Source organism: Aspergillus caelatus (genome assembly GCF_009193585.1).
Source record: "Aspergillus caelatus strain CBS 763.97 unplaced genomic scaffold BDV27scaffold_300, whole genome shotgun sequence".
Taxonomy (NCBI): domain Eukaryota; kingdom Fungi; phylum Ascomycota; class Eurotiomycetes; order Eurotiales; family Aspergillaceae; genus Aspergillus; species Aspergillus caelatus.
Window position 1 is genome coordinate 1 of NW_022475563.1, and position 27,542 is coordinate 27,542.

The 27,542-nt window shown below is 49.5% G+C and overlaps 8 protein-coding genes across 8 annotated transcripts; 4 read left to right on the top strand and 4 right to left on the bottom strand.

Moving 5' to 3' along the window:
- Positions 1-9: 9 nt before the first annotated feature.
- BDV27DRAFT_136988 (uncharacterized protein) lies at positions 10-2,900 on the top strand. The gene has a single exon (XM_032068896.1). The coding sequence runs from the start codon at positions 713-715 to the stop codon at positions 2,432-2,434; it is 1,722 nt and encodes a 573-aa protein (XP_031921944.1). The 5' UTR covers positions 10-712; the 3' UTR covers positions 2,435-2,900.
- Positions 2,901-4,486, bottom strand: BDV27DRAFT_136990 (aldo/keto reductase). The gene is made up of 5 exons (XM_032068897.1): positions 4,450-4,486; positions 4,263-4,315; positions 4,041-4,191; positions 3,566-3,922; positions 2,901-3,469 (listed from the first exon to the last, which is right to left on the bottom strand). Exons 2-5 carry the CDS (start codon positions 4,286-4,288, stop codon positions 2,963-2,965), a joined length of 1,041 nt encoding a protein of 346 aa, XP_031921945.1. The 5' UTR covers positions 4,289-4,315; positions 4,450-4,486; the 3' UTR covers positions 2,901-2,962.
- Positions 4,487-6,355: 1,869 nt separating this feature from the next.
- On the bottom strand, positions 6,356-8,019 carry BDV27DRAFT_62797 (carbonic anhydrase). Its single transcript, XM_032077141.1, has 2 exons — positions 7,697-8,019; positions 6,356-7,089 (listed from the first exon to the last, which is right to left on the bottom strand). The coding sequence occupies exons 1-2, from the start codon at positions 7,701-7,703 to the stop codon at positions 6,461-6,463; spliced, it is 636 nt and encodes a 211-aa protein (XP_031921946.1). The 5' UTR covers positions 7,704-8,019; the 3' UTR covers positions 6,356-6,460.
- Positions 8,020-12,850, bottom strand: aarA (L-aminoadipate-semialdehyde dehydrogenase). The gene is made up of 4 exons (XM_032077140.1): positions 12,423-12,850; positions 9,090-12,366; positions 8,700-9,024; positions 8,020-8,637 (listed from the first exon to the last, which is right to left on the bottom strand). The coding sequence occupies exons 1-4, from the start codon at positions 12,792-12,794 to the stop codon at positions 8,337-8,339; spliced, it is 4,275 nt and encodes a 1,424-aa protein (XP_031921947.1). The 5' UTR covers positions 12,795-12,850; the 3' UTR covers positions 8,020-8,336.
- Positions 12,851-13,199: 349 nt separating this feature from the next.
- On the top strand, positions 13,200-15,578 carry BDV27DRAFT_137000 (uncharacterized protein). The gene is made up of 2 exons (XM_032068898.1): positions 13,200-15,208; positions 15,312-15,578. The coding sequence occupies exons 1-2, from the start codon at positions 13,509-13,511 to the stop codon at positions 15,385-15,387; spliced, it is 1,776 nt and encodes a 591-aa protein (XP_031921948.1). The 5' UTR covers positions 13,200-13,508; the 3' UTR covers positions 15,388-15,578.
- Positions 15,579-15,918: 340 nt separating this feature from the next.
- On the top strand, positions 15,919-20,459 carry BDV27DRAFT_137002 (putative xanthine dehydrogenase HxA). The gene is made up of 4 exons (XM_032068899.1): positions 15,919-16,256; positions 16,317-16,520; positions 16,580-18,537; positions 18,586-20,459. Exons 1-4 carry the CDS (start codon positions 16,023-16,025, stop codon positions 20,267-20,269), a joined length of 4,080 nt encoding a protein of 1,359 aa, XP_031921949.1. The 5' UTR covers positions 15,919-16,022; the 3' UTR covers positions 20,270-20,459.
- Positions 20,460-20,520: 61 nt separating this feature from the next.
- prm1 (pheromone-regulated protein PRM1) lies at positions 20,521-23,185 on the bottom strand. The gene has a single exon (XM_032077142.1). It carries the CDS (start codon positions 22,891-22,893, stop codon positions 20,728-20,730), a length of 2,166 nt encoding a protein of 721 aa, XP_031921950.1. The 5' UTR covers positions 22,894-23,185; the 3' UTR covers positions 20,521-20,727.
- A 1,485-nt stretch (positions 23,186-24,670) lies between these two features.
- BDV27DRAFT_163174 (uncharacterized protein) lies at positions 24,671-27,464 on the top strand (the record flags this gene model as incomplete). Its single annotated transcript, XM_032073511.1, has 3 exons — positions 24,671-25,004; positions 25,102-26,931; positions 26,989-27,464. The coding sequence occupies 3 exons, from the start codon at positions 24,671-24,673 to the stop codon at positions 27,462-27,464; spliced, it is 2,640 nt and encodes an 879-aa protein (XP_031921951.1).
- Positions 27,465-27,542: the final 78 nt, after the last annotated feature.

The following is a 27,542-nucleotide window of genomic DNA, read 5'->3' on the forward strand; positions in this document are numbered from 1 at the left end:
TTTTTTTCTTTTTGCCCTACTTCCATAATCCCCTCTTTTCAGTTCATTTTTGATTTGATTGATCGTATTACACAGTACTTGACCGCTATATCGACCCCATCCATCTGACATGCAACCCGGTCTTTCTTGAAATTTTTTTTTCCCTTTCTTCATTTCAACTGCATCCACTCGTTTTTCGTTTTTGTTACATACACTCGACATACCTAAGTATTAAGGCTTCGGTCACCCGCATTGTTCCAAGTACAATAGTTCATACAATTCGAACTTTCTGCCCCTACTTACACGTCTCTCCCTTGCATATTTCCCCCCGTTCCGACAATTGCGGTGCACATTACGATACCTACTTTCTCAGTATTGTACAACAATACAATCGTGCCCCATCTGACTGCGTCTTCTACTCCTTCCTCATCTTCAGCCTCCCCTCATCTCTTAACAGCTTCTCCAGAACAATTGCTGTGCAGGTCACACCTGAATTCTCACTGATCCTCTCCTTTCAACTGCTTTTCCTTTTTTCTTTTTTTTACTGACTCCATAACTGTCGCGCGTCATCCCCCACTACCCACTACGTATATAGCTTGAGAACAAGTGATCAGCGTGAAGCGCCGCGATCTCCGAGTGATATAACTGGGTTTCGGTCCGCCGTTGTTTGTCGATCTGTCAATGCTCGTCTTGATGGACAGCCAGAGAGGGTTTCGCATCTCATGAAATAATAATGCTATTTAATTTGGGCCTGACAGCACATGCAGCAGCGGCTCACGAGAACGACGCTGGCCCTCAACCTGAGTCGCAACCTTCGGGGAATTTAAATCGTCATTCCTCGCCACCGTCGGTTTCATTTGCGACATTGCCGACAATGGGTTTGGGGAGTTTTTACGGCCGGTATAAGGGCTCAGAGACAGAGCGACCCCATAAGGGACCCCCGCGGGCAATGTCTGCAAGCCCGGTGGCGTCGGTGGTTTCGAGCGATGGAGAGTACTCGATAGCAGGGACAGTCCTCAGTCAAGCCCGGAACACCCGCGCGCAGACATTTAGGAAACAATCGTCGCGGCCTAAAACAGTCTACCAATTAGCTCACCCCGCGTCCCATGCACGTCATAAGCGACTGAGGCTCCGACCCAAGCTTCTTCTGCAGCTACAGCGAGTATCACAAACCCCACGCCCCTTGCCTGTCTTGGATGTATTACCATCGACCGTATTTTTACCTAGATTGTCGCGCAAGTTCCCCACTATTTTCCGAGGCAAGAAGGGATTGGGTCCAAATGATTTGATTGTCGTGACCAGCGATCTTTACGAACGATCGGGCGGGGATATTGCTGATAAGTATCTCAGCTCAGACGAGGAACATGGCGAACATCGTGATGTCGTCGCAACAATTTGCCAACTTCTCAAGGAGGATGCGTTGTCGAAAGGGAAGGCGGAAATTTGTCTCAATTACGGCCCGGTGTGGGAAGCGACACCCCTTCCCAATGGATCCTACGAGTTTGTGGCCAACACCGAAAATGGTATTCAGATCCTGCGATGGGTACTTCGCGGAGCACGGAATCGCCGCATCTCTGCACCCCCTGGAACCGCGCCCCAGGAGGACACGAAACGATTTACTTTCAGCGTCATCAACCCCAACACCCGTCGTCACCCCGTCATCGCGACTATGGCTCGTAATCACCTGGAAATATTTGATGAGTACGCGTTGCCCACGGCATCCGGACTTCCTCTGTCGCCAACGTCTACGATGTCTGTGATCAGCGATGATTCTGAAATGGACGTCTCCTTGGACAAGAAGGTCATTGAGACGGACGATAATATCCGGATGTTGATCATCATCACCAGTATTTGGGTGGCATTTAGAGAAGGCTGGTCGCATAATTTCACTTATGACGATTCAGCCGTGACTTTCAACGCAGCGCTTTCCCCGTCTCGACAGCCATCTCCATCTGCAGTTAGAACCGAGAATGATTCGATACCCGCTGGAAGGGATAATCGTTCGGAAAGGCTGGTATCAAATGGCTCGAGGAATCGTACATCGGTGCCAAATGGCTCATCCTCCCAACCAAACGCGCCGCCAGACCGGTCCATAGCATATGGTAGTCTGACTAAGCGCTCGAATTCAACGGGCGCCGCTTTCATGGAGCGAACCAACCGACGTGCTTCTGGAACCGTTGGCCGACCTAAAAGACATAGTTTGCGTTCAAGTCCCCGCGAACAACTGGACCAGAATGGAACCAGCCCAGTGGAACAAAGTAATGGAAGTCCCACAACACAGTCTACAGCCCCAGATCCGCCATTGGATAGCTCACGAGGTAATGATAGTTATCAACTACACCAGCTTGAGCCGTCCGATCTAAAGGCTAAACAGCTGGGCCGAAGCAGCTCCACGAGGAAATGTCGACGCCGGCTGAGCAATATTTTTGACTTCCTGACTCGAAAGCACCACTAATGAAGCCCGGTGTTTCTACGATGGCTGGTGGATCAGGTCTCATCCGGTTACATGACACCTAATTCAATTCTACGCTCCCTCTAGTAGAGGTGAAGATAGAGTCCCGTTTTGGGCTCCCTTTTGAACATATTTTCATCCCCGGTGGCCAGGTGCTATGAAGGGATTTTGGGAAAAGCTCAAATCAATTTGCATACGGTCTCCGTGGTTTCTGTCTTTACACAGCACTCTCACCTCTCCGCAGCGCTGTGATCCTCGACGATCCAGAGCGATTGTGCCCTTCGTTTTCGACCCAATCAGGATTTGTATATAGAAAGATCAACAACCAGAGGTAAATACACTTGAGATATAGGGTTTTATATGAAAATATCCTTTTGGCTCCGGATTGCATGTACCTAGGAGTATCGGATTCTCACGCTCTATAACGCACACATTGATGTAGCTGGGTTTATCATTGGCCTAAAAGATACATTCCAATAATGAATTATGAACAAATATACCCTGCACATGTTGTTTCGTTGTTTTTCTAGTTTACCGCTCAAGAGCAGACAAAGCCTTAGGAATATAGGGTTCCTCCAGATACTTCATCTCCTCATCGGTCAACTTGACCTGGATACTAGCAACAGCTTCATCAATGCGCTCCTTGCTGTTCAAACCCAGGATGGGATTTTCATTAGGGTGACTCAAGGACCAAGCAATGGACACCTGCGCCATGCTGACACCCTTCTTCGTGGCAAGCTCCTCCACTCGGTCGACGATCGCCTTGTCGGCCTCGGACTCTCGGCTCCGGACAAGGAGTTTGAGCGCCGCATCGGTGGACTCACGGGTCGTCGAACGAGAATTCCACGGCCGTGCCAGTACACCACGCGCCATAGGAGACCAAGGGATCAGACCCACCCCAGAGTCAACACAGTAAGGGATCATCTCGCGCTCCTCCTCCCGAGCCAAGAGGTTATGATAGTTCTGCATGGAGATAAACTTGTGCCATCCGTTCCGTTCCGCGATGTTTTGGAGCGTTTGAAACTCCCACGCGGCCATCTGGGGCAGTTAGCATAGCGTAATGAAATTTCAATGAGTCAAAAGAAACAATATTTTTTTTTTTTTTTAAAAAAAAAACAAAAAAAAAAAACATACAGTACTAGCCCCAATGTATCTGACCTTCCCGCTTTCAATCACATCGTTGAGCGCCCTCATGATCTCCTCACGGGGCGTGTCGCGGTCTAGACGGTGGATCTGCAATACGTCGATGTAGGTGCCCAGTCTGCTCACGCTGGCATCCACCGCATCGAAAATGTGCTTCCGGGACAGCCCAACACGGTTGACCCAGTCGCCGTCATTCCGGCCTGCGGCGGAGATAGGAGGTTGCTTGCCTCCGTCGTCTACCCCGAAATAGCACTTGGTCAGGATGACCACTCGGTTGCGCGGGATGTTGTACTTTGTCAGGGCCTTTCCGATGATTTCCTCGGAACGACCATGGGAGTAGACGTCGGCCTATTTCCATTTGAGGGGGATGTACGGGTTAGCGTGATTTTTTTTTTCCCCCTCTCTTTTCTTTTTTATGGGTTTGGTTGCGCATATTGCGTGAAGTGATCGGGGTAGAGTTACGCACTGTGTCCCAGGTGTTGATTCCACGCTTGTATGCGTGCTCGATCAAGGGAAGGGCCTCGTCCTCGTTTAGCACCCAGTCCTGCCATTCCTTAGTGCCGTAGGACATGGTGCCTAGGATGACCTTGGAGATCTTGAGACCGGAGGTTCCGAGTCTGGTGACTCATTCTTTGTTAACGAGGCTTATATGTATACATGTATACTTGGCTAGATGCAGTGGACGTACCGGGTGTATTCCATTTCGTTAGCCATGATGTTGTTCTGCGTTCAGGGTATTGTCTGTGATGGTCAATGATCAGTAACAATCAGCATCTTATGTCAAACTATGCAGAACAAAGCGGGCGGTGATCATCACGTCACACGTCACTGTGGCGATCCACCAGGCACTTTCATTCAAAGGGGGTTTTTCTTACTCAACTTTCACGAATGTGTAAACGATGGAGATTAACCTGGGGAAACAAAAAAAAAAAAAAAAAAAGGACACTAGAAAGACAAAAGACGAAGCTATCGTAAAAATATTGACTTCAAGATAAGGTTAATAGAAATGATTCCGCCTTGATTTTTTTCCAGCGTATTCGCTTCACAGCTCCACTCTTCTATCTGCCGAATGTATGAAGCGATAGACTAGAAAGCCGACGGATAACCGATTACACCAGTCTCCCCCGCGGTAACCTTCGGTCTTTGCCTGGATGGCTTTCCCGAGTCGGGGTGCGTTGTCGGCATCGTCTGTTATTGTTTTCTTGGTCATGATAGGCATGTTGATCTTGGTAGTGGTTGTGTTGGGTTTGTTCTTGATGAGGGGTTACGTGGGGCTCCCGGGGCTTTATCGGTGTCTGGCTGAACTATAGTATAGCTTTGATGTAAACCGCGGCTATACTAACTACTAACTAGAGAGAGAGAGAGAGAGAGAGAGAGAGAGATGCTCCGCCCTACTCGTATACTATCTAGAGTATGTCTCATGAACATGTAGAGGGCTTCCACTGGTCTATCTTGCTTCGATAATCTGAACACAAGCTAAGCAAATCATCCAATATAAACGCTCTCACAAAGTCCGGTGAAAAAGCGAACCAATCTAGATTCAATTAGGGTATCTAAAGTAAGCTGACTGAGAAAGAATACACCTGACTAGTCCAAGGGCGTAGCCGCCAAGGGCCCTTGGGAAAAGTAGTATTTGTGATTAGACCAACAGCGATGGCAGCGTTTAAGAAAGTCCGGAACAGGATGATCTGAATACTGTCCCTGATCGATCCGAACCCTGTAGTAAAATATCAGAGAACGCAGAGAGAAATCTTCCAATGATTCACAGCAGCTTTTAGACAACTCTTGGGTTCGGTGGTAAGAACTTTGAAGCTAGTCTATCCTCATTATCTCGGGAGTAAATGCATGTTCCCAAGGCGTCGAAACCCAAGCTGGGTATATTAAGGATACTGTGCCAGTGCCAACGACCCTGATCTAAGCAGTGATTTATACGTAGATCTGATGAACAACGATATCTTGCTAAGTTAGCAAGTAGTTGGGAGAGATGGATTCCATTGAACATGTACTGTAAACAAGATCCATGTACAGTAAGCCACAGGCGACGGAGTATTTGCGACCAATAGCAGTGGGAATACTCGTTGCATTTAATTTCCGATACTTGGTAGCCGAATGGGAGATTCATTCAACACGCCGTACCCTGGAAAGACTCTCACCGAGGACCGGTTGATCCTCCCTAACTTTCCGAGTTCCGACAATTGAACCAGGCACAGCGCTTTTTAAAGGGTTAATCCAGAGAAAGTGCTTGATACTGACAAATGGAAAAGAATCCATCACGGGGACATCTAATCTACTATCTGCCTGATGCTTGACGATGCATGCACAAGATAATCAGGCATCAACCGACGCATCTCCGCTTCGGCCGGGACCATACCAGATTGGGATGCAAAGCGGATCCGCAAGGTTCCCTTGGCTTCCCCATTAGGCAATGAAATCGCTCAAACCGCTGGGATTGCAGACGTGAAACGAGGCTACGACTGACTTGACTCTTTCCCTCTTCTCTTCCTCCTCTTCCTTCTTTTACTCTTTTTTCCCTCCCCACTCATACATACACGATCTTCTGTCAACTTGACGCCTCATTCCTTTCCTCCCCCCCCCTCCCCTTCAGGCATAGTTGTTTACTACGCGTCTCTCCCTCTCTCATTCTATTTGGTTCTTATTGACTTTGAAGAGAAATGACTGCTATGAGTTTGACGTCTATGAGATTCACAGTGCTGGAATATTTACAGCATAGCCGCTGAGACGATACTAAGATCGTTCCCACAGCCACGGGAATACCCATCCAAGAACACCTCAAATATACCTGGACACTCGCTGAAAGGAACAACGCAAAGAAAGAAAACAATCCATCGAAAGAAATGGCAGGACCCCTATCACCGAGTTCCTTTCCTAAGCCTCCGTCTTGAAGGCCACTAGTCGCCTCTTGATCTCTTCCTCCGAGTCCTTGGTGTCTATATCCCGGAGCATACCACAGGCGACATCATAAATGAGGCCGTGAACCTGAAGACCCCGCTCTTGCATCGCTTCAAGCACTACAGCCTTCGACTTCAATAGCTTAACACCTTCCCGGACGTTTAGCTCCGCCATCTTAACGGTCGCATCCTCCGGTGACAATGTCTGTAACAGTGCAAGGTTCTGCTCCCGGATTTGGCGCAGAGGCAACAGCCAGGGATCCAGGATACCGAGTTGCTTGTTGCCAAGGGCAGCTGCGATACCACCACACTTGGTGTGGCCGGAGAGCACGATGTGGTTGACTCGCAGATGACGGACGGCATATTCGATGACTGCACCTGAGCTGAGATCGCCGGCGTGCAAGATATTGGCGATATTCCGATGGACAAAGACGTCGCCAGGCTTGAGGCCTAGAACGACCGTCTCAGGGCATCGAGAATCGGAGCAGCCGATCCAAAGAATTTCGGGGGATTGGCCATTGGCAAGCGTGGGAAACAGTTCCGGATGTTCCAGGGCAGTTCGGGCAGCCCACTCCTTGTTTGCCTGCAGCGCGGTGGTGAATCGGTCTGGAGAATAATTAGTCTCCGCTTGCGACATATTATGTTTGTCGCACGATAACGATGCAGAGGTTGACAGGGAAAGACGTTGAGGTTGGCCGATAACGGGGTTGGTGCGGACTCGGACTAAGGGAAGATGGACGCTTCCATTGCAGCCCTGAAATTCCCTCACCGCCGCTAGGGGACGAAACAATGATTGAGACCGTGGTACCAGCCTTGCGAGATTCATCATGATGGCGGATATGTTACAGATAGGTTGTCACAGGGTGGAATAACAAGGTGTCAGGATGGGCCCGGCAACGAATGACTCAACGGAATCAACGGGACGGGGAAGGGGTTGGGGAAAAAAAGACAAGAAAAGGGAAGGAAAAAGAAAAAAGCGGCCAGCAAGCAAAGTCCAGTCACCACCAGTTTCTCAGCCTGTCTTTTGCAACGATGTGCTCAAGCTAAGAATTATCGACAAAATGAAGAAACGAATATATCCCGCCAAAGAAAGGATACAGAACACGAAAGGAAGGCGAGGGAAAATGGGCAGAAAAAGAGGGCCCGTCGTCCAGCGACGATATCCGAAAATGCCAAGAAGGAAAACGAAAAGAGACATGACCCGTGAACATACCTGGCATGGTGCTTTAAGGCGACGTTATTCTAACGCGATATCGAAACTGGTTTACAACGGATGTCGAAGCAGATGATGTTAAAAGAGTCGTCTAAGAAGAAGAGAGGGATCTTGTTGGGGAAGAAGAATGTTGTTTCTGTCTTGGCAGACGGTGCCGCGGAAAAGGAACGCAAAAGAAGGCGACTTTATAACGCCCGGTGAGCGGCACATATCGGGAAATACGGCAAAGTCTGTGGGCAGATCCAATCCCACCCCTTTCGAGTCTATCTATGGACGTTGCGTGATTGCACGAGTGATTTTATCTCGCTTCTCCCATATTTAGATATCTCCTACCAACTCTTGGGGGTAAAATCCACCCGACAGGAACTTTCCCTCGTCCCCTTGAGGCATTTTCCCACGTGGATCAATGATGTGGGGTGTGACCTGAACATATCGGGTAATACAAAGCAGCCAACTGGATTGAATTGAACATAATCGATGTCATATTTTCCCCACCCCCTATTCGTTCCTTTTCTATATATACATTGTGTATTTCTACAAATACCGCATCCGTAGTTTTTATCACCCGAGAAAAAAATATGAAATAAAATGAAACGAAACATGCATCGTTGAAACAGAAGACGCTACGTTTTCAATAGATTCATGAGCTGCCTCCACGGCCACCAACATTGGCCAAGGCCTGCTTCTGGTCGTCGCTGAGCTGGACTGTGGGTAACGGCCGAGCTGTCGAGGACGCAGGCGGCGAAGGCAAGAATCCGATCGTGATCAGGTAGGCCGCGTACAGACCGACCAACTCTTCGGTCACGCCGGCCCCAGCGGAGGCATCAACGCCGGACCAGGCGGCATCTGCGCGAAGGGAAGCAGCGGCGTGAACATCGTCTAGTTCAGGGGCCTTAGTGTTGGATGGGAGATCAGCGGTCACAAAGTGATAGAGAGGCATACTAAAAACCAGTCATTAGCAATTGATTTCCAAACCTTGCTGTGCGATTGACATTGAACTTACAGTGCATGCTGGGACTCTGGGTCGTCGTGCTGTCCGTCGTTGACATATTGCTCAAGCGACTGTGCCCACGGCACGTAGTCAACCTGGGGCACGTTGTAGCCGTATAGCTGCAGTGCTCCCAGGAATTGGTTGAACCGAAGACGTGGGTGTCCAGTCACCTGTGCAACACCAATGGGCGTGCATGGAGGCTGGAAGGCACCGGCGATGACAACGCGGGCAACGTGATCGACGGGGACCATATTGACAGTGTTGTTAATATTAGGGCGGGCAGAAAGCTGAATACATCCCTTGATCATACGGATAAGGAAGTCATCGGTGTTCGTAGCTGGTGACATGGGTTGTCAGCATATAGAGACTTAAGACGATGGTGCGAAGGACTTGGATACTTACTTCCGGTCTGAGAGTCACCGAGCACGTATCCAGGACGGATAATAGTTCCCTTTAATCCTCTCCTACCCGCCTCTCGGACAAGGTACTCTCCCGCCCATTTGCTCTGGCCGTAACCGGTTCCAAGGCCTACGCTGCTGCCCTCCAGATCATCATCTTCGCTGATACCGGCTCCTCCAGCCGCAATACTACGTTCAGACTCTTCGACATAGTGATCACTGTCAAGCACACTGGTAGAGCTGACAAAGGAGAACTGCTTAGGCTTTCCAGTGGCGCAAAGCTTCAGGGCGTCAATAGTACCCATAACGTTGGCAGGCTTGAGAGTAGAATAAGGATACACCCAGTGGACAAGGGCTCCGTTATGGATCACCGCATCGACACGGTTCGTCAGGTCATCCCACAGCTCTTGAGAGAGGCCGAATTGAGCGTCTCCTAGGTTACCGCAGACACACTGAAGCCGGCTGGTCCATGCTTCATCCCAGAAGCCGTATGCTCGGCAGGTGGACCGGATACGCTCTAGTGCTTGCTCCTCGGTCTTTCCTCGAACCAAAGCCACAACCTTCGCCGAGGGAGACTTACGGGTGAGGAGGTCGCGAAGAATATGCGCGCCCAGGAATCCAGTGCCTCCCGTCAGGAAGATGGTTGGCTCTCCAGAGAGAATAGGCTCTGTCCTCTCGGGGAATGCCTTGGGCAGAGCGTCTACCAGCTTCCTAGCGTCCTTGGAGTACTCGTCATCAGGTGCACTAGAGGTATCCGGAGCTTCAGCGGCTGTCTTATTGTCACTGGCCGCGAAAGATTCAAAATTCAACAAGCGGTCAATCTCGGCAGCGAACCCTCTAAGGGTAGGACTGCGGAAGATGGCGTTCATACTAATGTCAACGCCACGCCACTTGCGCCGAAGATCGAAGAACATCTGCTGAGCCAGAATACTGTGTCCTCCAAGGTCAAAGAATGAATCGTCAGGGCCAATCATGGAAGAGGTGACATTGGGAATGCGCTGTGCCCAGATCTGAGCCAAAGCTTGCTCTGTCTCGGACAGGGCCTCCAGGACAGATGACTTGCGCTGAGGTGCAGCAGCACTGAGCTCCGCAGTATCTGGGAATGGCAATGCAGGCTTATCGATCTTTCCATTAGGGTTAAGGGGCATCCGCTTGAGCGGGATGAACACTGTTGGCACAGCGTATGTCGGGAGCTTGCTACGCAGAAGCTCTCGAGCATCATCACGAAGGGGCCTGAATCGAACAAGCATACCGACCATTCCTTCAGCGGAAGTATCGTCTTCAAGGCCCTTTTCTTGCAACCACGAAGCCCACTTGCTCATATCTGGCACAAAGTAACTGACCAGAGTTGGCTCCTCGAACTTGTCTCGTCTCACCAAAGTGACATTCTCTCTCACCAATGGGTGTCGTGAAAGATGCGTATCAATCTCACCAAGCTCGATACGGAAACCTCGAATCTTCACTTGGTCATCCGCGCGGCCGGAACATTCAACGTCACCGGAGGGAGTGTATCTACCGAGGTCTCCACTGCGGTACAGGCGGTCTCTTGGTCCAACATAGAATTCCCTCCAGGGCTCATTGATACCTTGCGATTGGACTTGATCCTTCTGAACCCAAGATTGAGGATCAACGAACCAGTTCTTGAGGAACTTCTTTTCGTTCAACTCGGGGGAGCCCAAGTAGCCTTCCGCCAAACCAGCAGCGCGGACATAGATTTCGCCCACTTCTCCGATGGCACAAATACGGCTTGGGTCAAACCGGTTGACAACCAGCATCTGCACATCGACCATTCCCCGACCGGCTGGAATTACATCCTTCATAGTGTCCAGGAACCCTTCGTTGCTAGAGTAGCTAGGAATTTCATAATAACTAACCGCACGCTGGGTTTCGGTTGTACCATACATGTTTACAATGTTGACATTCGGGGCCAGACCTTGCAGAGATCGGCAATCTCTCTTGATCAAGATATCACCGACGAAGAAAGCGTGGTGAAGAGCTAGGAACTGTGCGGAAGCACCACCGACCAGAATCTGACCCATGGCGGGTGTAAGATGGGTAACACTGGCACCGTATTCCCGCATCCACTCCGCAAGCCGCTCATTTTGGATGTCTTCACGTGCCGGGACTAACAACTGTGCTCCCAGGAAGAGAGGAGTAAAGATGTCTCTTTGAATGGGGTCATGGGCAATACCGCTGAGCATCGTGAAACGGTCATTGGGGGTCAGCTTGAACGTTTCGGACATCCAGTCGAAATAGTATGCCAAGGAGAAATGACGTCCTCTCACACCCTTGGGCCTTCCCTCTGATCCAGAGGTGAAGGACAAAGTAGGGACCGAGTCTGGGCCAACCACCACACCTACAGGCTTAGATCCCAAAGGTACCTGATTGGCTAAAACATCTTGGCCATTGATTGATCCTCCAAGGAGCGAACCGTCGTCGCGAAGGGCGAGCGCGGGGACTTCTGTGCGAAGCTCGAGGTTTTCATTGATGAAAAAGCGGACTTTTTCGGAGAGCTCACCAGCATCCTTAGTGGCCTTCTCAATATTTATGAGCGCCCGGGGGCGAGCGACGTCAAGGTAGATGCACTGTCTCTCTGGCGGATACGCGGGGTCGATGACGGAGAAAGTTGCACCAGCTTTAAGGATACCCATAACCGCCACCACAAGATCGACGCCACGGTAAGCGTACACCATGACGACTTCCCCTCTCTGAATACCTGATTGGACTAAGTGGTGTGCCAGGATGTTGGAGGCCTCGTTGATTTGCCTGTATGTGAATTCGCGGTGAGGAGAACGATCGGACTTGGTTTCGACCACACACAGCTTTTCTGGGTGTTTCTCAGCGTTCTCAGCAAAAATATCATGAATTGCGCCCCGGAACTTGGACCAATTTAGGTCAGCTGTGGGGTCTGGCAGAAGTGCCCGTTGATCATCGGTCATGAAGTCAAGGCGGCCAATTGCCTCTTCTGGGTTGCTGGTCGCATTTTCAACGATCTGGCCCAGCTGCTTCAATATCGTCGAAATCCTAGCGCTTGAGAAGAGTCTTTGGTTATAGTATGCGCCCAGTTCCGCTTGAGAGGTAGACCCTCCTGCTGCAGGCGCAACATTGACGACTAGGTCGGTGGTCTCAAATGTGTTGGCAGGGTATTCCTGAGACGCGGCGGGTGCATCGTAGGCTGCAAAGCGGAAAAGAATCGGGGGTCGTTCGGATTGGGACTTCTGCTGGATGTAGGATCGTAAACTGCCCAAAGGAACAATGTCGGAGGACCCTTGGTCGAATGCCTAGAATAATAGTTAGGAAATCTCAACTATTACTATTATAGCAGCTGTCACCATACCTTCTGAACCTTGGCGTACAATTGAAGGAAAGTCTCCGAGGCGTCAATTGGGACCCTCAGGACGAATGGACGGCCGTCTTCGGCCGAAGTGGTACCAATGGCAATGTCCTCATCGCCGGTGAGACGAGCAACAAGTACGACAAAGGCTGTCAAAAAAATGGTAAAACCAGAGGATGAGCCCGAAAGCTTCTGTAATTTTCCCTCCGTGTCTTCCGGGAGCTTGAAGGTTTCGAATGCCTCAATGGCTCTCTTGGGAAGCTCTTGGTTCTGGTTATCAGGATAGTCCCGAGTAAGAGGACTAACAGTCAGGTTTTGTAACCTTTGAGCCCATTGCTCAAGGCGATCCTGTAGGGAGGCTGTTTCAACACCCATGATTGCAGTGACAATACCCTCTGAATGTCAAACTGCAGTGTAGATTGGGGAAATAAAGAACAATATTCTATTGTGACTCAGTCAATTGGAGGGGCACTAAGAGAAAAAGTGCCGATTTCGCAGCCAGTCATAGCGGCCAAGCTTCTGGAACCCCACACTCTCATCATCATCACTTACCGCCTTTCATTTCGGACTAGGCCGATTTCGGTTGGACCCAGAACCTGGTCAGGCTTTCAGGCATCAAGAGAATGGAGTGGTTGTGCACATACCAAATGCATCGTTTGCTTTGCACCTTTCCTAGTCCGTCCAGCAATAGGAGGTACCTGAGGTCTCCATATTACTACCACTAAAGCCAAGGTACCGTCAGTGGTTTTTTTCCTCTCTTGAAATTACGCCCACTGCAACCTCCTCAATGCCAACAGTTACTTGAACCGCCATTCGTTTTCTTTCTTACGCCCCAGTTTGACAGGGCTACCCCTTGTTGTACACTCACTTGAAATGACTAGATAATCTTCTTACTTATTTGTTGTTCGAACCTGCAAATGTGATTAGCTTTTATTGCTTCCTATATCTTGATTTCTCCACTATCCCTGAACTGCTTACAGGGACATTCGAGGCGGGTGGAGGTTTAGCCTGTCTGCCTCCTGTCCGCTGTACCCTGCATATTTGAGAACCTTTTGTCCAATCTCCAAAGTACATACGTCTCTTATCACGATGATTCCTCATAGGAGTACTGCGCTTCTCACAATAATCGTTTTTGTCGCCCTTCTTCTGGTAATATTCTCAGCATCTCCGCGTCCAGACTCTTCATCTGGAGAAGTCACTGGCCCTGCCAGTTATGTACCCCGACCCAAGTTGCCTTCGCTGAGCGATCTTCACCTACCTTCATTCCACCCGACGGTTCATACGCCGCCCGAACCACAACCAAACAGTACCAGCGGCGAGTCGAAATGGTTTAGCAATTGGGCTTGGATTAACCCGTTCTCATCTTCCATAACTCTCGACGAGAACCGCTCCGTACTGCCTCCTTTACGACACCGACCGTTCATATACACATACTACGAACCAACCAAGGGGGATGATGAAAAGGATACGCAACAAGCCGATGCTCAGATTCTTCTTGCATGGCGCAGAGCTTGGTTTGCGCAAGGGTTCCGCCCTGTTATTCTGGGTCGCGCAGAGGCAATGAACAATGAACTTTATTCCCTGATGCAACCCATGAAACTTACCCCTAAACTTGAGAATGAACTGTTCCGCTGGCTCGCCTGGGGCCATATGGGTGATGGTTTACTTGCGGATTGGCACTGCTTCCCGATGGCGCGATACGATGATGACCTCCTGTCTTCTTTGCGACGCGGTACCGATCCGGCTGTGATTACCCGGTTTGACCGCATTGACAGTGCGCTGTTTGCGGGAGAGAAGACACGGATCAATAACGCGATCAAGGAAGCAGTAAAGAAAGCCTCTGAAACTTCGAACTCTATGCTGGATCTGGTTCCTCCCGAGTTCTTCAGAAACGAGTCTCCACCGACTTCTCTGGCTTTCTATGACTCTGCTACTATCCATTCCCACTACCCAACCCTTTCAGAGGAATCTTCATCGACAGCGGGCCGACTGGCGTTGGCAGAGCTCATCAATGCGCATTTACATAATACTTTTCAGAACGCATTCCCAGCCGGCCTAGCTGTCTTAAAGCCTTTTACTGAACATACTACTGCTCTGGTAGAACCAGCCTTGCGGCTCGCTAAAGCCCTCGTTCAATGTCCTAAATCGCCTGTGCCATCATCTTGTCCTCCAAACCAGCCGAAGTGCCATCCCTGCGATGCAGGAAAGCCGATGCAGCTTAGCCAGCCCGCCACCTACCGAAACACGACTCGAGTGTTCACCATAGGGACACTCCCCCATCCCTACACTCTTATTAGTTTGCAGCAGGACTCAGCGGAAGTTACCACCCGACACATCCGTCGCGAGACGGAGCGTGACCCGTGGCTGACTGAAGTCACTAAGGAACAGTTGGGCGTTGACATTGGTGGATCGTCACGCGCCGTGGTCTTCAAAAAGGCCGTTGCCGATGACGCCGTGGTCGGTACTTCCTTGTGGATGACCGTCGAGTCCTTGCCTTCCGAGGCCGGGCAATCCCTTCCAACTGACCTTTTAGACGAATTCGAATGGCAGTTTGGATTCCAGATTCCTCGGGAGGATAACAATGTGGACCCTAAGAACAAAGGGGACCGCAAGGAGTCCGTGCAGAATGCCAATCCTAGCCGACAAGGCGTCACAAAGGAGTATGACATCTTAAAACAGGCCCGGGAAGTCTTGAAGAGTAAGGAAACCAATCGGATTGGCATCAAAGACGTGGCAGAAGCCTGGAACCTAGCAGACACGGAAGTATGGCGATTTGTGAGAGCCTACCGGTTCGTATTCCTAGCCTGAAAATTAGACCCATCTCCACACCCCCAACCTTTTCCCCGCAGCAAAGTCGCAGAGAACCGAGCTAATTACATGCATGTTTTCCAGGGCCCGGAGTGTTGTGGAACGTAAGAAGTGGCAGGAGGACGAGAAAGACTTCGTTGGTGCTAAACTAAAGGCTTGAATTCCTGGTGCACGTTCCTAGGTGATTCAGTTTAATGTACCGCTGCTCCCTATTTCCTTCGATACGGCCTTTCTTTGTCTCCTAATGCGAATTGATGTAAGTCTCTTGATCTTGTTTGTACACCACCGGTTGGAGCATCTGGAGCGGGCGTTGGTCTGTTATTCTAATGTATTGCGAAAAGACAATAAAAAACCAAGTTACATAACTACTAGTAGTACTAGTACGTAGTAGTACGTAGGAGATCACCATCACCAATGATGGAGATGAGATTAGAGATCACATGAGGTCTTGCCGATGGTTTCCGCTCCGCAGGGTTAAGCGTGGAAACCGGATGGTGGCGATCCCCGCAAGGGGTCTTGATAACGACTGTGGGGTTTCGCCTCCTCAGATAAGAAGATCGCCCATCAAACACATACTACCGCATATCCCTGTTTCGGTGTACGGCATGAATACTACCCTATACCTCCTTGAGTCTCTTCCCCATTAAATAAATATATCTTCTTCGTCGGATCCTCGTCAACGTCTTCCTCCAGAGTCCGTTCTAGCTGGATAAACAACAGATAATTCTCTGGCTTGGCATTCGGATCAGCTATCCCCGCAGCAGACCGTCGAAGTGTTGGCTCAAACAAATCACAATGGCGCCCGGCATCTTGACATCGCCGGGGCCTGAAGTGGCTCCCCTAAAGACTGGTTCGCTGGCCCAGTTAACGGAGGAATGGGATGATACCATTCGCTTCTACTTGAACGGCACGAAAGTGACTCTCGACTCCGTGGATCCGGAGCTCACACTTCTGGAATATTTAAGAGGGATCGGTTTGACAGGAACAAAGCTTGGCTGTGCAGAGGGAGGCTGTGGTGCTTGCACTGTGGTAAGTGGTGTTCTTAATCTTCTCTTACCTGTAGGCTGTCAAGGATACTGATGTCGGTAGGTGGTGTCGCACGTGAACCCTACGACCAAGAAACTCTATCACGCATCGGTAAATGCTTGTCTTGCACCAGTCATAAGTGTGGATGGAAAACATGTTATCACTGTTGAAGGCATTGGAAATGTGAAGGACCCCCACGCGGTCCAGCAACGAATTGCCATCGGTAACGGCAGCCAGTGTGGGTTCTGTACACCGGGTATAGTAATGGTATGATCCTTTCTTCCTCATATCGATGAACTGTGGCGTCTAATCTCACGTGCTTGTAGAGTCTCTATGCCCTTATACGTAATAATCCTGAACCATCTGAACATGCTGTGGAAGAAGCTTTTGATGGAAATCTCTGCCGTTGCACCGGATACAGGCCTATATTAGACGCCGCCCAGAGCTTTAAAGCCAGGGGTGTCTGCGGGAAATCCAGTGCCAATGGTGGTCCTGGCTGTTGCATGGAAAAGCAGACTGGCTCTGGAGGATGCTGCAAGAGTTCATCCGAGACGGCGACAGCAAACGGCGATTCTTTGAAACTTACAGCGCCTGAGTTCATAAGTCATAGGCCAGATACAGAACTGATATTTCCGCCAACTCTTCACAGGCATGAGTTTCGGCCCTTGGTTTTCGGAAATAAGAGAAAGAGGTGGTACAGACCGGTTACTTTGCAGCAGCTCTTGGAGATTAAGCATGTACACCCAGACGCGAAAGTTATTGGTGGCAGTACCGAGACTCAGATTGAAACAAAGTTCAAGGCGATGCGATATAGTGCTTCGGTCTACGTCGGCGATATTCCCGAACTTCGCCAGTTCTCGTTTCATGACAATCACTTGGAGGTTGGGGCTAATGTCTCTTTGACTGATTTGGAGTCAATATGTGATGAAGCCCTGGAGCGATATGGACTTGTGCGAGGCCAGCCTTTTACTGCTATCAAGAAGCAGCTTCGGTACTTTGCCGGGAGACAAATTAGAAACGTGGCGTCTCCGGCCGGTAATTTGGCTACCGCTTCCCCTATCTCGGATTTGAACCCAGTTTTCGTTGCAACCAACACCGTACTTGTTGCCAGGTCACTAGGTGGGGATATCGAGATTCCAATGACCGAATTCTTCAAAGGTTACAGGACAACGGCACTTCCACCGGATGCTATAATCGGGTGTCTGCGCGTCCCTACTGCATCAGGGAATAGGGAGTATATACGGGCTTACAAACAGTCCAAAAGAAAGGATGATGATATCGCTATCGTCAATGCCGCCTTGCGGGTTTCGCTTTCGTCTTCACATGATGTGACGAGTGTAAACCTCGTGTTTGGCGGGATGGCCCCAATGACTGTGTCTGCACGAAAGGCAGAAGCTTTCTTAATAGGCAAGAAATTCACGCATCCTGCAACCCTTGAGGGCACCATGAGTGCTTTAGAACAAGATTTTGATCTGCAGTACGGAGTGCCCGGTGGTATGGCTAGCTATCGTCGGTCTCTTGCCCTAGGATTTTTCTATAGATTCTATCATGACGTTTTGTCGGGGGTCGAGTTGAACAGTACGGACATCGACCATGACGTGATTGCTGAGATTGAAAGAGCTATCTCTTCTGGAGAAAAGGATCATGAAGCTTCTGCCGCATATCAACAACGAGTATTAGGGAAAGCTGGACCTCATGTCTCGGCGTTGAAACAGGCAACTGGAGAAGCGCAGTACACTGATGATGTACCTGTCTTACAGAACGAGCTGTTTGGTTGCATGGTTCTTTCAACGAAACCGCATGCCAAAATAATCAGCGTTGATCCATCTGCTGCTCTCGATATCCCTGGTGTTCATGACTATGTGGATCACAGAGATCTCCCCAATCCAGAGGCTAACTGGTGGGGCGCTCCTGTGACCGATGAGGTGTTCTTTGCGGTAGATAAAGTCACAACTGCTGGACAGCCCATTGGTATGATCCTCGCGAAGTCGGCCAAAACTGCCGAAGAAGCTGCGAGAGCTGTAAAGATCGAGTATGAGGAGCTCCCGGCTATACTTACCATTGAAGAGGCCATTGAAGCCGAATCATTCTTCGAACACAACCACTATATCAAAAAGGGCGACACAGAAGCGGCTTTCAGACAGGCCGACCGCATCATCACTGGCGTATCGAGGATGGGAGGCCAGGAGCATTTCTACCTGGAAACTCAAGCGTGCGTCGCCATCCCCAAACCTGAAGACGGGGAAATGGAAATTTGGAGTGGCACACAAAATCCCACTGAAACGTAAGTTCGGCATCTCAACATTACAATAAAAGGCTAACCTCGCTATAGTCAAACATACGTCGCCCAGGTCACGGGGGTGGCAGCCAACAAGATAGTCTCAAGAGTTAAGCGACTGGGTGGTGGATTTGGTGGTAAAGAGACTCGGTCAATTCAGCTTGCTGGCTTATGTGCGACGGCCGCATCAAAAACGAGACGGCCCGTTCGATGCATGCTTAACCGTGATGAAGACATTATAACTTCTGGTCAGCGTCACCCGTTCTACTGCCGTTGGAAGGTTGGCGTGACCAACGAAGGGAAACTCCTTGCCCTCGATGCTGATGTATATGCCAACGGTGGACACACACAAGACCTTTCTGCCGCAGTTGTGGACAGGTCCTTGTCACATATTGACGGAGTGTATAACATCCCGAATGTTCATGTCCGGGGTCGTATATGCAAGACAAATACAGTGTCAAACTCCGCGTTTCGTGGATTCGGTGGACCACAGGGCATGTTCATGGCGGAAAGTTTCATGTCGGAGATCGCGGATCATCTGGACATTCCAGTTGAAAAGCTTAGGATGGACAATATGTATAAGCCCGGCGATAAGACCCACTTTAACCAGGAGCTCAAAGACTGGCATGTTCCTTTGATGTATAATCAAGTCTTGGAGGAGAGCTCGTATATGGAACGTCGGAAAGCCGTGGAGGAATACAATAAGAAGCACAAGTGGTCGAAACGTGGCATGGCTATCATTCCGACAAAATTCGGCATCTCCTTTACGGCGTTGTTCCTGAACCAAGCTGGGGCTCTCGTTCACATCTACCATGACGGGAGCGTTCTTGTTGCCCACGGCGGTGTTGAAATGGGCCAGGGGCTGCATACTAAGATGACTATGATTGCGGCAGAAGCATTAGGCGTTCCTCAGTCAGACGTGTTCATTTCCGAAACAGCCACAAACACAGTTGCAAATACCTCATCTACAGCTGCATCAGCCAGCTCCGACCTCAATGGTTACGCTATCTTCAATGCATGTGAGCAACTCAACGAGCGCCTCCGGCCTTATCGGGAAAAGATGCCGAATGCCCCAATGAAAGAACTCGCCCATGCAGCTTACTTTGACCGAGTCAATCTCTCCGCTCAGGGGTATTATCGTACTCCAGATATCGGCTATGTCTGGGGCGAGAACACAGGCCAAATGTTTTTTTACTTCACACAGGGTGTGACAGCCGCCGAAGTTGAGATTGACACACTAACCGGCGATTGGACTCCGCTACGTGCAGACATCAAGATGGATGTCGGCCGCACCATCAATCCCTCTATCGACTACGGACAGATAGAGGGAGCCTTCATCCAAGGTCAAGGTCTCTTTACGACGGAGGAAAGCCTCTGGCATCGTGCCTCAGGCCAGGTTGTTACTAAGGGGCCCGGAAACTACAAGATTCCCGGGTTTCGAGACATTCCCCAAGTTTTCAACGTTAGCCTTCTCAAGGATGTCGAATGGGAAAATCTTCGTACAATCCAACGATCTCGTGGTGTCGGTGAACCACCACTTTTCATGGGAAGTGCCGTGTTCTTTGCTATCCGCGACGCTTTGAAAGCAGCACGGAAGCAGTACAATGTTCACGAGGTCCTCAGTCTACGAAGCCCAGCTACCCCCGAACGGATTCGGGTCAGCTGCGCTGATCCCATTATCGAACGGGCAAGAGTCCTGCCTAAGGAGGGAGAGAAGAGCTTCTTTGTTGAGATTTAAGCGTTCCTATGTTGCTAATCATTTTAAACCATTTGTATCATTTGCCAATAAATTCTACAGCGTCATGATTTGGCTATGAAATTGAATGAGAAAGAAAGTCTTCCACGAATTGTATCCGCTGCTATATAGAATGTATGGTATCTGTTCTGTTCTGTGAGAAGGTGCATACCTATGTCTGCTGCATCTACACTGTCTAAAAAATTTTGGTATTCGTACAACTACACGGCTCCAGGTATCATTTAATATGTATTTAGTAATCGACAAAGAAGAGTGAGAAATTATGCCAAGTGCCTGCGCATCTATACTGTCTTCAAATAAAATAAGAAAGGAAAGACACGACTTCGCTTGTGGATATACCCGTATATCCAACGCCAACTTGAACTGTATCTAACAGAATGAAAAGATTAAAAAAAAGAAAGACAAAGTCGCTGGTACAACAATCGTAGCCACTGCGTGTATCAACGTTTCTCGATCCCATACTCAATATAGCTACTTCCACGCAGATCAGACGTCCCATCAACCTTGAGTGCCCTTTGGCCAGCGTATCCCATCTTCTCATCCTCATGGAAATGACCGACGACGGGTGGGGTATTCAGGGCGACTTCATACCGAGGAGCGGGTTGCGAGGCGGCGTTTGTATTGGGAATAGCAGTCAGTGGGACCTCGGTGAAGCCGTTCACATCTGGGTTGTTTATGGGAGCGCCACCACCCTCGCCGCGGTTTTTGTCCCGGCCCCAGAAAAGGATCATAGCGCGGATGAGGCCGAAAAGAAAATTGATGAACCATATGCCCAGTACGCAAGCCGATATTATGGTTTCTATCCGGATGCCTTCTTTGATCTTGTTGAGGACACGCGTGACAACTTCCGTGATTTTGTCGGACGTCGTGTCGCCTGGGTTGGCGAGGAAACTGTCGGATGCGCTTGTACTGTTGTTGATGCTGCTGTCAGCACCCTTTGAAAGAACATCGTTGGGTACACGTGGGAAGTCAACGTGAGCATGGTCATGGACCCAGGTAAGGCCTTTTTGGACAGATGCCACCTTGAGACCGATCAAACAATTGAAGACGTCCTGCAGGGGGCTATACAGGATGGTGCCTCCGAACGTGTCGTTGAGGACTCCTGTTGTCTTGTCGACGAAGGCGTTCAAAGTATCGTTCACGGCTGTTGTACTGGTGTTTACCCAGCCGAGGACGTTCTTGTTGATATCATTGCTCATGCCATCGATGACTCCGTTGGTGTCGTTCGCCCATTCGGCGGACGTGTTTTGTAAAGAAGTGACCACTTTCTCGGCAAACTCGCCGACTTCGCTAGTTAGTTCCGGTACTGTCCTCTCAACAGCCTTTAGTAGCAAATACTGGCAAAGGCAAGCGAAGAGTCCCGCAAGGGCGAGGCACAGGACGAATAGAGCGGCCGGTGAAGTTGCGTATGCAATGGCCCACCGCACCGATATTTGCCTGCGACTATTGCTGAACCTGCTTGCTGCTTTTATACCTGCACCTGCAGTGTGAGGGCGGGAAACAATGTAGACAACGTCCATCGGATCATGCGCATCCTTTCGGACAATCTGAGAGCGCTCTTTCATAGTGCGCCAACGACGTATCTCCTGCCAAGCTACCGGAACACAAACAAGAGTTGCAGCGATGATCAGAACAGCGAGAAAGATCTTGCGAGCAGCTACGATGGTTTCAGCAACCTTCTTGAAGAATGTATTGATCCCATTGTTCTCGTCACAGAAGGTCAGCTGTTCCTTTGCAGGAACAGGTAACGCTGAGCGGTCGAAGGTGTAATTGCCCAAAGACCCATTAATGAGGCTCTTAACTTCTTCAAAAGGGAGCTTCAAGACGTCTGTGACAAATTTGTCGACCTCATCAAACGTTGGGATGGAACTGTTGATCTTGTCGATAGTGTCGTTGATTGATCCTGGGAGGTGGATGTCCTTCAACTCGTCCACGCTCTTTGAGATGTCAAGCTTTGGCACTTCTCCACCGAAAGCGCTCGCAACTTTATTGATTCCACTCAAAAATTTGTTCAGGCCAGATTCAAAAGTTTCGACAGCCTTACCGATGTCCTCACCAACCGTTTGGACTGTCTTGTTCAAGAATTCGGTGGTATCTTCTATCACGCCGAGCGCAGCTTGAGTACTGCCTCTGACAACCATCGTGAATAAACAGAGATACGTTTGATACATCACTTTGATAAAAAAGATTATCAGCGCTTCGACTCCAGTGATCGTGAGCAACAGCATAGATATGAGGCCGTTAACCGCTGCCTCAACACTAGAGGCCGTGAGCTCATTCACTCCCTGGGACAGATAATGGGGCATTGAAGCCATCGAACTCCCCATCGTCTCCACTGAAGTGCAGGCAGATTGGGCTTCGCGCTTAGCTACGTCCATGTCCGACTGCATCCCAGCTGCCGCTATCAAAACTCGGACTAGGACAAGGAGCAGCAAGATCGTCCAACGGTTGAGCCACACTTGTGATAACCGGGCTCGCAATCCCAGATAAGGTGTAATACCATCGGGGTGCAGTGGTACGGCACGTCCAGGGCCGCCATTTGGATCATGCGCGCCATACGGTGGGAGGAGCGGGAAAATAGATCGTCCAGACCTCGAAAACACCATATCGACAGACTGAATTAGAGTATAGAGGTGGGGTCTGAAAGAGACTGATGTCTTCTGGATGGCACAGGCAGGACAAGATACGTTTGAGCAGTGGTTTTGACAAGTCCGTGGGCGGGATTGTATTATTCAGGAACGAAAGGTAGTTGTATATCAATCAAAGAGTAAGTGCCGGCCAGCAGCAACCTTTTTCAGTTGAACAGGGGACAGATTATAGGAGAGCCATCACACAAAGTTGTATATACTGCCGATTGTAGAAGAGGAATGGATGCAGTGACAAGGGAAACGTGTTGGTGTTCTGCATAGAATAGGACAATAGCTCAATATAACGGGTCCAACAATAAAGAAGGGGCCCACACTCTTTATTATTCTTGAAAGGTCAAGCGATCGCCTGGGAATTTTGCGAAACAAGCAAAGCAAAAAAGTGAATGGACTGGGGGGAAAGCCGTCTTTGGGCGTTAACAGACAGCGATGTCCACCCAGGGACATGGCTACACGGACCACTCATAATCCGTAGGCATGAAAATAGAAGTCTACCGACACGGGATTAGCAGAAGATTCTGCAGAAGTTTGTTTCACTTTGTGCATGATTAGCGGGCGGCTCTTCTCAGTGGTTTCTGCAGAGCGCTGGCAAGAACCAAGATTAGTACCCTCGAAGCCGGCGCTTAGAGTCCCAGGCCTGTCCACCAATCCTTTATTCCCAGTCAACCGTTGCCAAACAATGCGAGATGTTTCTTCTAGTAAAAGACTTAGTCTCCCCATTATGTGGAGCAATGGGTCAGGCATAGATGAAGACTTTGTTTGTTGCCTTGCAACACTTCTCGTTCCATCTCGCGCTGGGGTGCCGAAGACTGAACTGCGTATTCAAATGCGAACTGGATGCAAATTAGCCGCCCTCCATTTCTGTGCACAGGCCTGGTGCCATAGATGAGACTCTAGGGCTGGTCGAAGTTGTTAAAAATAAATATGAGAACAGTGGGAGATCGTGAATGGAAAACTTGAGAAAGCGAGCGGGGAAAGAAAGAAATATATCCAGCCACACGTGACGGGCACTCTGGAGTCTTACGTGTCGAGAACTACAAAAGAACTACAAAAAGAAACCCCAACTTTTGACAAGCTTAAGTTTAGGCTAGGCGAAGCGTACTTCAGAAATCCTTCTGTATGATATGCTACAGTCACAGAGAAGTCGATACACCATGGTCAGGATCCATTAGTTCTAAAGATATCTGAGGCGTATATGATTGCTCTAGCAAGGAGACAGTCAGCAAGAAGCCTCTGTTTCTGAACATATCTAATTTTATTTTCTTTTTTTCTCCTCTCACTGATTTTGTTGAGCATGTCATGGTACTCTCCACTGGCCAATCTGGACAAAAGAGTTAGTGCAGGGGTTAAACCATAGAAAGTCATATGTGCAGTCTAGATAGACCATGCCAGAGTCACCTTTTGCCACCACTGTTGTTGAATAAATGTGACATGGATGAGTAGTGCAGCAAAAATAGCAGAAACTATACAGGCTCTTCCGGAACCTGTTCATCAATACGGTCGCCATGGACAAGGGATGTAAAAGACAACCATTGGGACGACTATGGCCTCCATCAGTCTCTGAGACTACCATAGAGTACTTCTGTGATATACAATTGATCTCAGCCCTAAAAACTGGACTCAATCACCTCTCTTTAGAGTTACGTTACCTATCACCTAAAACTTCTTAAGCATTTACTCTGCTGGTTTTCCCTCTTTTTTGGATCCCCATTTGAGGAAGTACGAAGAGCTTGTCAAGATGGAATTACCCCCAGGCTCTTCAGATCGGCTTGCTTATCCAGACAGTAAGATGGATATTGAAGACCAAGAACAATCTCTAGAAGAGGAATCACTGCCAGGGGACATAGGCTCAATAGAAGATGCAATCTCTTCACGTGGGCTTCAGGAAGAGGCAGGCCTGCAATTGGACCAAGTGAGGCTCAGTGATGGGTGTGTGCTGGAAGTGCAGCAACTGACCGAGATTTTTGACTTCACTGTCACTGATTCTGACAAGAACGTGACAACAAACACAAGCCAGGAAACCTACCGCTATGACTACTCTTCTCCTAAGGACGAAATGGTTCTTTGTTCTGGTCAGTTTATTTACTGTAACTTGATTTTTCCTTTTTTGTTCTGACCCCTCTGGCTCTGTATGGATACAGGAGTGCTAACCAGAAGTCTACAAAATAGAAGTAAACTATCAAGAGGCCTTGGAGAAGAAGAAGAAGATCCGTGCAGAAGCTATTACTTTTCTCCGTGCTCGGACGCAGGCGCGCCTGGCCCGGTTGGACGCATTGTCTGAGGAAGATTTGCTAAGCCGAACGAGCGAGCAGTATCAATATTACCCCAACGAGAGTAACGGCTTGTCAATCACCCCCCAGCTCCTTGCTGAATCGAATATTACATCTGCCTTCAAGATGGAGCCAGTCCAGGCATCTAAGAAAAAGAAGAAAAAGAGCAAGAAGAAGCCTAAGAAGCGAGTGCCTCTTGAGATTAGAAACACTGACTCTCCCAACAATCACGCGTTGAACCCGGCTAGTCCAAGTGTGCGTGTGCTGAATGTGCAGCCCTTAAGCAAGAAGGTGGCTCCTAGTGATGGCCCGTCTTATTCGACTCGATTTCAGGATCTGTCGGAGCCCAGCCTATCCTCATGCTGTCAGGAAACTAATCTCAAGTCTGAACATTCAAACTCTACTACACCGGCAAAGGACTTCGCAGCCCCTACTGCGACTCAACATGAGAACAGATTGCAAGTCGAACACAAGGATACGACCGATTGCCACGAAGGTTACTCGACGGGGTGTGTATTGAGTGCTGGTCCTCGTGAGCAGACCTACCGGGATGTACTTCTAGGTACAATGGATCGAAGAGACAAAAGGCAAGGCTCATGTACAGATCCGGCGATAAAAGGTGACATAACAGAGAACAACGCTGCACCACATGCACATCTAACCCCGCTCGCAATCGAAGAGTGGCCGAGTATCACTGGAGATACACCGGCTGAGAGAGATACGTGTGATACAAGTCCCAAGGCTGCTTCCTCGATCGATTCAGGACAAGATGAGGAGGTATCACGCGCTGGATCTTCCACCTGTGCTCAGCCATCGCGCAGTGGTCACCCTACACCCAAAAATAAGGCTTCTTCAAAAGAAAAGCTGCCTCCTATACAAGAAGTGACAAGTGAGATGTTTCATGGTTATCCACATGTAAAACCGCCCTCTCCTCATGCTGAGCGAGGGAGCATATCTGGCGAGATTCAAAGTCACCTTACATGTACACCAAAGTCCTCAAAATCTACCTCCACAGGTTGGACCAGCGCCGAACCTCAGGGCACGCCACAGACCGAATCCTCTGAGATCGAAGCCACGGAAACCAAGAACCACCACCAGAAGGTCTCCACCGAGACAAGAACTGTTGTGATCTCCCACACGAAGGGCAGCCATGCACACCCCTCGTCATCTTTGAGCCATGAGAGACCAGGTCGATGTACCACAACCGCACAAAAGTACATATCCACTCAGAAACCAGAGGGATTTTTCTGGCAGCTCGATAGTCATGGATTCCCCTGCGCGAAGGCAGGGTGTGAAAAGCGTTGTAACTTATGGGATGGTGCAACCGTCATCTGCCCTCGATGCGGGCCATTCTCGGAAATCCGTTATTGCTGCAAAGAGCACCTCCTGGAAGACATAAAATATCATTGGCTATACTGCGGACGGATGACTTTTGAACATCCTTGCCGAGAGAGTTCGATCCCCCGGGATGTGAGAGATGGGCCACCCCTGGTTCCTTGTCTACATCCTTATGATACACCTGAACGTCATCGTCAGGCCGTTTATTTCAATGCAAAGGTTCGTGAGGCGGATTATTTCATCTTCTCAGACTGGACTGATCTGGTGAAAGCCGGCTTCCCAGAGAGCAATGTCGAGGTGCGGTGTTCAAGTCAAGTCATCTATACTATCAAGTTCGAAGACGCAAGTGAGAAAGACCGGTTTCGTCGTGTTCTAGCGACATGCCTCTTCAGTACGTCGACTTCCTTGATCTACCATTGATACCTATTAATCACCTATTTCCTTGCAGTGACAATCGAAGCTACCGAACTTGTAGATTTTCTATTCCGGCTAATTCGAGACAAACTCCGATCACAGACTGCCCCCATAGAGCTTGAAGCCACGCTCAAGTTTCAATTTCAACAAGAATTCTGCGTGACCATACAGCCACATATCACCGGAGAGAGACACGCCTGTGTGACGGATTGGGATGGAAGGAACCGCCGTAATTGCCAGGATGCTATCTGCCGAGCGGAATACCGTCGTTTGCTTGGATCCCTTGGGGGGAAGGGCCATTATCAGCTCATTGATCACTTGGAAGGCAGTTACTGGATTCTTCGAGCGGCAAGAACCACCCATCCTGATGTACTTGATGCCAAAGCGCGTATGCGGGGAGAGGGCTTCAGCGACCTCGCGGATGAAGATCGAAGAGAGTTCCGCCGGGGCGCAGGATGGGATGGTGCTGGGACAGGGGATATGGAAATTGAGGGAATTAATGATGATTGACTACATCCTTACATACACACATATATCACCCCCACGAAAACTACCCAACAGGAGTTCTTCATCCAGCGAAAGGGTTTG

Coding starts and splice junctions, on each gene's coding strand:
- BDV27DRAFT_136990 (XM_032068897.1), bottom strand. CDS start 4,288: ATGGCTAACGAAATGGAATACACCCG. Junction 4,192..4,262: donor AACGAAATGGAATACACCCG/GTACGTCCACTG, acceptor ATGAGTCACCAG/ACTCGGAACCTCCGGTCTCA. Junction 3,470..3,565: donor GATACATTGGGGCTAGTACT/GTATGTTTTTTT, acceptor TAACTGCCCCAG/ATGGCCGCGTGGGAGTTTCA.
- BDV27DRAFT_137000 (XM_032068898.1), top strand. CDS start 13,509: ATGATTCCTCATAGGAGTACTGCGCTTCTCACAATAATCGTTTTTGTC. Junction 15,209..15,311: donor CGATTTGTGAGAGCCTACCG/GTTCGTATTCCT, acceptor CATGTTTTCCAG/GGCCCGGAGTGTTGTGGAAC.
- aarA (XM_032077140.1), bottom strand. CDS start 12,794: ATGGGTGTTGAAACAGCCTCCCTACAGGATCGCCTTGAGCAATGGGCT. Junction 9,025..9,089: donor CGGTGACTCTCAGACCGGAA/GTAAGTATCCAA, acceptor CCATGTCACCAG/CTACGAACACCGATGACTTC. Junction 8,638..8,699: donor CCAGAGTCCCAGCATGCACT/GTAAGTTCAATG, acceptor ACTGGTTTTTAG/TATGCCTCTCTATCACTTTG.
- BDV27DRAFT_136988 (XM_032068896.1), top strand. CDS start 713: ATGCTATTTAATTTGGGCCTGACAGCACATGCAGCAGCGGCTCACGAG.
- BDV27DRAFT_137002 (XM_032068899.1), top strand. CDS start 16,023: ATGGCGCCCGGCATCTTGACATCGCCGGGGCCTGAAGTGGCTCCCCTA. Junction 16,521..16,579: donor GTACACCGGGTATAGTAATG/GTATGATCCTTT, acceptor ACGTGCTTGTAG/AGTCTCTATGCCCTTATACG. Junction 18,538..18,585: donor ACACAAAATCCCACTGAAAC/GTAAGTTCGGCA, acceptor ACCTCGCTATAG/TCAAACATACGTCGCCCAGG.
- prm1 (XM_032077142.1), bottom strand. CDS start 22,893: ATGGTGTTTTCGAGGTCTGGACGATCTATTTTCCCGCTCCTCCCACCG.